Consider the following 7,947-nt stretch of genomic DNA (forward strand, 5'->3'; position numbering starts at 1 on the left):
TCCAGCAGTTTTCAATATGTTATTTCGGACTGTAAAGACGTCTCTTTTTCTGCCACCCCACTCGGCTTGAAACGGCTTCAAACTCGGAGAAAGATTGAAGTCCTCTCGAAACGTATGATGGCGTGTGGGAGTAGCGGCAAAGTCGAAAGGGTGTTAATTCCTTTTAGCCTTCTCGCCTCGCAGGTGTCGGCGCTACACCGCACCACCCCCACCCCGCCCTGCGGCGCACAAGGGGCGGGAAATAATACGAGTCTGTGATTGAGGCGACGCGGGCCCTTTCATTTCGGCGGTGCGGAGGGGAGAAAGTGGAGCCGTGGTGGGAAAAAAAGGAGAGGAATCGTGCAGGAACCCTCACGCCCTCCGGCCGCGCGCCGGAACCGCTCTAGGAGCCATCCTCCTGAGCACAAAGATTTAATTTTCCGGTTGAATATAAATCATATGACACAAGGACTTGAGGGGCAGCGGGCGGGTCCGCCCTTTGCTGGGGTCCGCCCGGCCGGGACGGGATAAGTGGCTGAGTTTCCGCCCTGCTGGGGACGCAAGGGGACGCTCTTTGTGTACCTGGCTGGCACGGCCAATTCGGAACACGGCCAAAAAAAGGAAGAGTGAACAGTCATTCAGCAACAAAAGAAAACTTTATTTCCCCTTGGGATATAAACATTTTTTTTTGCAGGAAGATTTGATAAAAATATTCCGTAGTTACAAAAGGAAATGGAGAAAGTAGACAACGTTCGTAGATAGCAAAGAATAGGTATGTAATGCGCTGGAGGAAAGGTAGTGTAACAGTTAATGTTCCCAAAGCTGCTTGTTTTGTTGAACGACAAAATGAAAGCAAAATCGTGTCAGAAACTGAACTGTAGATATTTACTAGAATAATGTACAATTACTTCACACCTTCTAATTATTATTACTGTACAAGGCATTATTTACATGTTTGTACAAAAAATTACAAACTATATATACACATTGTGATATTGTTGCGTGTGCAAGAAGTCATTACATTTCACTACTTCAATGACAATTCTTTTTCTTATACTACAGGTGTTTTCATAGCAGGTACAGAGTGGGAAAAATGCAAGCTAATGACAGAAAACGTTCTGCAATCTAATTTACAAAGGAATAGGAAGCTCAGAAAAAGGGGATGCACAGAGTGAATTATTTCTTACATAAAGTAACATTTAGCCTGAAAATCCAGATCGAATAACAACCACCTATTGAAAACAAATATAATCACAGAGGTTTGACTCATAACGGTTTCTATAAACTTTGGTAGCTTTGATTCACACACGTCAAAATAATGAAACATCTATTTTGTAGGCCTCAACACGAAAAATATTGCAAATTATGGAACAGAATGGTTCACATATAGCTACAATCAATAGTATCATTAAACTTTACTTTCCAACTTTGTTCACAGCAACAGCATTTCTCTCACAAATTATGGCTGACCACAATAGTAAGCGTGTTTGAGTACTGTACACGTATTTGCGAATAAAATTAAGAGGTCTGCGTTGTAATTAACATATTTTTACACGTTTACAAGGCATTGTCAAGTTTTTATTGCAGCTTTGTGTATAAGGTAATTCTAAACGTGTCGACGCGTAACAGGTTTTGGCACACATGGTGACGCCACATGCTCACACGCACGTCCGTACACACAACTCTGTAACACACAGCGTGCCCTGTCTGCGCTTTACTCTTACACTTTTAGAAAAATTATTAAGCTATTCAGTCGTTGTTTTCGGAACCGAACATTTTTCCCCTCGACGAAAACTTTTGGTTCCTTACTCGCTTCGCGGAGGCGCGCGGGGCGGGGCGTTCGGAAGACAGAGGGGAGATGCCAGACGCTCTTGAAGAGAAATTGACGAATCTCACAGTCACACACAAACATAAACGCACACATCGAGATTCGAACGAAGCTTGTCAAATAACGAGGGTTCGGTTGGCGTATAGCAGGGCGCCGGGCGATCAGGTGGCCAGGAGCAGTGCCAGCAGGACCAGCAGCGGCAGGGCGGGCGCCAGGCGAGGACCACCGCCACCCTTCACTGGAAGCAGAAGATCAGTGGCCGTTAGCGAGGGAAGAGGTACCCGGAGGTTTCTTTGGCAACCAACTGTGCGAGCGGGTTTGCCTATTCCTTCTGATACTCGCAAGGCACGGCGGCCCCTGAGAATAGCCAGGCCCGCAGCTGCACATGGGGTGAGCCAAAATAAAATAACTGCGAGAATTTTAAAAATTGTCAAATTTATTAACGCATGTATGACAACATTTGATCAAAGAAAACGTGGTTTCTAGTTAGTACTTATTTCCAAACTTAATTTGTGCTTTCTACATCACCACATTCAGCGCACAGAAATGTTAAAATAAACTGCAAAAATTAACAGACATTTTTAAACGAGTCTTTGCGCATATCAGAACCATTTCAAAATTCCGCAAAATTTACTACTATAGATTCGACAAGTTTCAAACTCTCAGTGTCGCCTCCCCTTAAATAAGATACTCACGCTCGAAGAAGGCCTCCCGGTTCTCGAGCATGCGCACGTTGTGCGGCGGCTCGTCGTCGTGCACCACCTCGGTGTGCGAGCGCCACAGCTCGGTGGAGACGGTGGCCACGCAGCGCAGCACCATGGAGCCCTCGCGGAAGTGCTGCGGGCGGATGACGAGCCGCAGGCCCAGCACCGTGGTGTACAGCCCGTGCGCGTGCTTCTGGTGCGGGTGCTCCACCAGGAAGGCCGGGTCGCTCACCTGCGGGCACACAAGGGAAAAACAACAATCAGTCCAGGATCCTATAAACAAACCATGCTCATTGACTATCAACCATCAACAACATAGCACTGAAAATGGAAAAGTCAGGCTCTTTGAAGAGCGAAACGTTCTTTCCGTTTCGATTCTCCTCTCAGAGCGACGATTGCTTTCCTTGATTTTGGAACATTGCTTGTTTCTAATGACGCGAACGTCGCTCAAGCAGGAGCGATGGACACATAGTCATCACTCAAAAGGAGTGACGGGAAATGGACATCGCTTTAATTTGGCAACGACAAATTCCGTCACTCTGTTTTAGGCGTCGAGACAACATCACTACAGAGAGTGCATGGACGTGCCCGCCAAACGTGATAAACGTTCGGCCCGACTATATGGACGGTTTCGATTGACGAAAGCCCAGCTCGGCTCGGCCCGGCCCGCCTCGCGAGAATACAATTGCATCCCCCACCCTGTCCCTCTGCGTTCTCTCCCCCCCCCCTCAACCAGCCGCTTATTTACCAGGCCAGGCGGGCCAAATTGGACGGGGTGTAATGACAGCCGGGCGCCTGGTGCGTTTCACTACGGGCGCCACACGTGCAGCGCCGAGCTGCTTGTGACGCTCGGCTGAGGCGCGCGTGGGCCGTGGAGCTGATCAAGACGGCCGTCACGACGGAGCGGCCGCAGCGGGGCAGCCTTCCGATGGATGTGCACGGCGGGCGCGGCCCCCTGCTCCCTACCACGGCGAGTCCCTTTGGCCCGGGCGGCACTTCCGGCCACCACCGCCGGCGGCACTTCCGCTTCCGCTCCTCCGGGCCCCACCACGGCCCCCTCCGCGCTTTGATAGGATTTCGTCGGGGGAAAAAAATATCTTTCATTTCCTCGATTTGTTCTCCTTTTCCTCCAAAACTCCGTTGATACGTACACACCGTTCTCCCCCTCTTCAACCCCCCCCCCCCTTTTCCAATGCGGTACATCACACCCCGTCACAACTGCTGTTCGTAAACCTCGCGGTGCATAATCATCGCAAAGCCACATAATCTCCAATCCAACTGAATCGCACCCCCCCCCCTCACTCCTGCAGACACACCACGGGCTGCAGGCCGCCCAGACACACGCTCCACACAGCAGCCGATTCAATAATCGGATCAAGCGATGCCGCCAAGTCGCTTGACGGCGCCACAAGCTCGTTTGGCAATTACGCGCATAGGCCGTTGGCAAATCTCGTCTGAGTGGCGGCGTCGCCCACGCCTCGTCGGTAGCTTAAGAAGGGGGCTGTAGGGCAGGAGGGGAGGGGGAAGAGGGTGGGTGGAGGGAGGGAGAGAGAGGCGAGGTGGAACAAGAAGAAGAAAGTCTGGGCCAATTACTGCGCGCTGACACCAAGATGAGAAAGTTGACGCTCAAAACACAGCAGGCGGCGAGTTCCTTAGCGCCCCCCCCCCCCGCCTTGCACCGAGCCTCACCGCCGTGTATTCAGTGCTGTCGGGAGCTTAGAGGCTTAAGTCTGTTCAGTCCGTTCGCCGTAATGGGAAAGATTCGCTCGCCTGCCCGCCCCTTTCGGGCCTTTTTGACTAGCTGGGAACGCCTTTCGCCCAAGTCATCGTAGGCGCTCGCGAACGCGACGGTTCGGCTGGAGGGAGGAGGCCGCGCGCGTCAGCAACAGCAGAGCGGCCACTGATGCGACTTTGAACAAGAAGACGCGGTCAGCCAGACTTCCCGGGTGAAACGGTTTGTATACAACTCACTAAGAAATTTTATTACAATTTATATACTTTTATAAAATTGAATATGAGTGTGTACACCGTAATATAACGATATAAAGAGTGTTTGACAAATGTGTATAATATTTGGTAAAACCTTATACAACTATATACAGAGGCATGTATACGTTTTTATAAAATCAAATACAATGTATATAAAATAAACGTGCCATGTATAAAGCGACGTATATTAGAGCATCGTTGTACCTCACGCATGTATACAGCCACATACATGTGAATAAATGTCACCTTGCCCTACATTAGAATGTATACAGGCACATACACTCAAACAGTGACAAGTAACGTTTCTGGGCACTCCCCTAAATGTAGGCAAAATGTGGTTGAGTTCTAAAATGCAGCATAACTTGTAAACGGCTACACATAGGGAAGTGAAATAACCACTATCGTGCTCAGGGTAAAAAGATGATTCGGAAAACATATTTGCGAAAACCGACAGCCACCCACTCAGGCCGCTTTTCCCGTGAGTAAATTGAAACGCTCAAGTATACATTGTATAATATTTTATAAAAAGGTATACTGACAAAGTAATACAGTTTTACCAAATATAATACAATTACCTTTATACAGCTTTATACAATTACCTGTACACCTCTGTATACAAACTTACTGTCAATGTTTTTTCACCCGGGTTGTAATAAAGTCAAAAGCCGACCGCCCTGCACGGCCAACGGCCGCTGCCGACGCTGCCTAGGCAAACCCGAATCAGGAAGTTTTAATCTAAAGTATACCAAGCGCCAAGTTGGCTGGTAGTGCTAGGGCAGCACCCTGGCCCCGCAGCCGGCTTTAGAAAAAGATGGTGTGTCCGAGAGACGGGAAAACGGGTGCGTGAAACATCACACTGATGGGGTGGGCAAGCCGGGCGGAGAGTAAATAAGGCAGGACGAAAATTAACCAATTTTGGCCACCCGGTTTGCCACCGTGGGTACTTTGTAATGTGCCAAGTGCATGCACCTCACACATATCAGACGTTTTTGTTGTGCCCCTAATATAGTGCTAAAATATTCAAAACATTTCTTCGGACGTGACTTAGCGACTTATAGTTTTCTCAGTGTACCCAGTGTACCCCCTTTTTCGCACTCCCAATTCCAGCCGCGGCTGCTCGCTCCCGGACAGACTGTTTTCTGTCGGACAAAAAGACTCTCCGTAACACACACCACACACTCCCCTCTGGCAGCCCGGCAGAGCCCGGCCCGGGACAGCCCTCTCGGACACACCCGCACTGTAAAGAGGGCCCCAACGACGACCTTACGCTCCGCCGATAAAATAGAATACCGACCCGGGGTGTGGCGGGCGGGGCGGGGCGAGGCGGGGTGGAGAGCTAAAATCGCCCGGCGGCTGCCGCACCCTGTTGGACCTGGACGTGCAGGCCGCACACCCCAGCGGCCCGGGCTGGACCGGACCGCGCAACGCCCCGATCGGAACTCGAGCAATAACTTCACACGCCGGACCGCAGCAAAAATGCGCGGCGAAAGGGGGCCAAACGTGATGGGAAGGCGGGGCGAAATCGTTGGTTTAAAAAAATAAATAAAACTGCAGCAGAAAATAACAGCACGCTTTCGACAGGTAGCAGGTGACAAAGGTGTATAAAGCCGTTGTTGATGGCCGTTCATATTTCGCGTTCAAATTTTAAAGCTGATGCCAGAAAGAAGCAAGTAAGGGGAGGGGCTTTTCTCGCGTCCTTTACAACCCCGACCCGACCGAACTCCCGCCGCCGCTAACAAACTTGCAGGCAGCAGGCGCGGCGGTGGCAGAGTAGAAAATAATTTCCCCGAGTAGTGCACCGCTTTTATTGCCCACGCTTCAGCCAGGGCTTCGGTCGGGGGCCTCAAGCCGAGCGGGTTGCAGCCGTCCTTCCGTGACCGGCGAGCGAGGGCGCCACGGCAGGATGTGGCAGCTCAGGTAGGTTCCGTCTCCGTGTTCAGTTCTCTCCCTCTCTCTCCGACCCCCCTTCTTTCCCCCATCCGTCTCTTTTTCTCAGAAAACGTCATCTACTGGACGAGAGGTAGGAGCCGAGCGAGAGAGTGATAGTTCTCCCTGGACGCAGTCACGGGGAAAGGGGGCGGTGTAGGGGGAGAGAGAGAGATAGAGATGCCCAAGTGCAAAATCTCAGGAGCGCGTTTCTGAACGCAGCAGCAGGTGGGCTTCCTTTACGATGTAAGGCAAGGGCGGTGAGCCCCTTCCTGGCTCCTCCAGGAGTCCCCGCCCGCCCCGGCCGGGTCGGCCACGCATAGCGCCGGTGTTTTACGATCTGTCGACGGCGCCTCGCCCGGGTCTCGGCCGGCCGCCCTCGCCGGCCTCACCCTCAAACCTGGACTAAATGTAGCGGCAGTTTTACGGGCGAGACTGCGGCTGAGGAATCCCCCGTTCGGGGCGCGGCGTGCACCCGAGCCACCCCGCGCCGTGTCAGTGACGCGCAGTGACGACTGTCATTCGATGGGACATCTCCGCTTGTAACGTTGCACGTAAAAGTATTTTTTCTTACCTTTTTTAAAAGGGGTCAAAAGAAACTCAGTATGGACCCTGGCCGATTAATCAAGCCACACGGCTGGACGGACAGCTTGCGTCGCTGTGCTCTCATTCCAACGTGCGCGCGAGTGTGGTGTAACCTAAAGGTTCTAAAGCAATTCCAAGAAGGCTAAGACGAGAGAGAGAGAGAGAGAGAGAGAGAGAGAGAGAGAGAGAGAGAGAGAGAAGGAACACAGAGTACGAGGTGGAGGTTCATTTCCGCGTCGTTCCGAAAAACGGTTTCCGCTGCGGTATTCGTCGGACGACAGCACGGGGCGGAACCACACACAGGAATCCCCGGCACGGAGATGAGAACGGATTCAATTCCTACCGTTGGCTGGCCGTAGCGTTACGCAGAGCGTTAGAAAGGAGAGGGGGGGCCGAGCGACAAACCACGGCGGCGGCAATAACGGGAGAAATATGCGCAGAGTTTTATGCGGAGTAACGGCGAGTGTGTTTAGCCGGGACGGGGGCGGGCAGGGCCAGGGCGCTCCGGGGCAGCAGGGCGGGCGGCAGCGGCACGGTGACTCCCAGTCCCGCAGCAGGTCCCTCAGGGCCCGGGGGGCGCGCTGGCGACCAGCCAAAGGGGGCCGCGCGCTGCAGAGAATATGAGCGGGCCTGAGCGGCTGGCGCAGCGGCAGGTGCCTGGCACGGCTGCAGCGGCTGCAGCGGCTGCAGTCGCTGCGACACGCGTTAATTAGACTGGAGAGCGCGCCAGCGGCAGCAGCCCCCGGGGCGGACCCAGCTAATAACATCGCCATGTATATATCTGATTCATTCTCACCCTCTCGCCTCCTCAGCTCCCGCTCCTAGTGAGTGAATGTGGGTGGGTGAGTGAGTGAGTGAGTGAGTGAGTGAGTGAGTGAGTGAGTGAGTGAGTGAGTGAGTGAGTGAGTGTGAGTTTTAGTGCGAGAGAGAGAGAGA

At 52.3% G+C, this 7,947-nt stretch overlaps 1 protein-coding gene across 1 annotated transcript in view; it reads right to left on the reverse strand.

Moving 5' to 3' along the window:
• Positions 1 to 616: 616 nt before the first annotated feature.
• Positions 617 to 7,947, reverse strand: part of LOC113204279 (cell adhesion molecule 2-like) — a gene marked incomplete in the record, with an annotated part of 85,143 nt that continues 77,812 nt past the window's right edge. Inside the window, 2 exon segments of the mRNA XM_052271114.1 lie at positions 617 to 2,045; positions 2,503 to 2,743. Coding sequence (XP_052127074.1) covers positions 1,969 to 2,045; positions 2,503 to 2,743 — 318 coding nt within the window.

Source organism: Frankliniella occidentalis, unplaced genomic scaffold (assembly GCF_000697945.3).
Source record: "Frankliniella occidentalis isolate FOCC.00 unplaced genomic scaffold, Focc_3.1 Scaffold150, whole genome shotgun sequence".
NCBI lineage: Eukaryota > Metazoa > Arthropoda > Insecta > Thysanoptera > Thripidae > Frankliniella > Frankliniella occidentalis.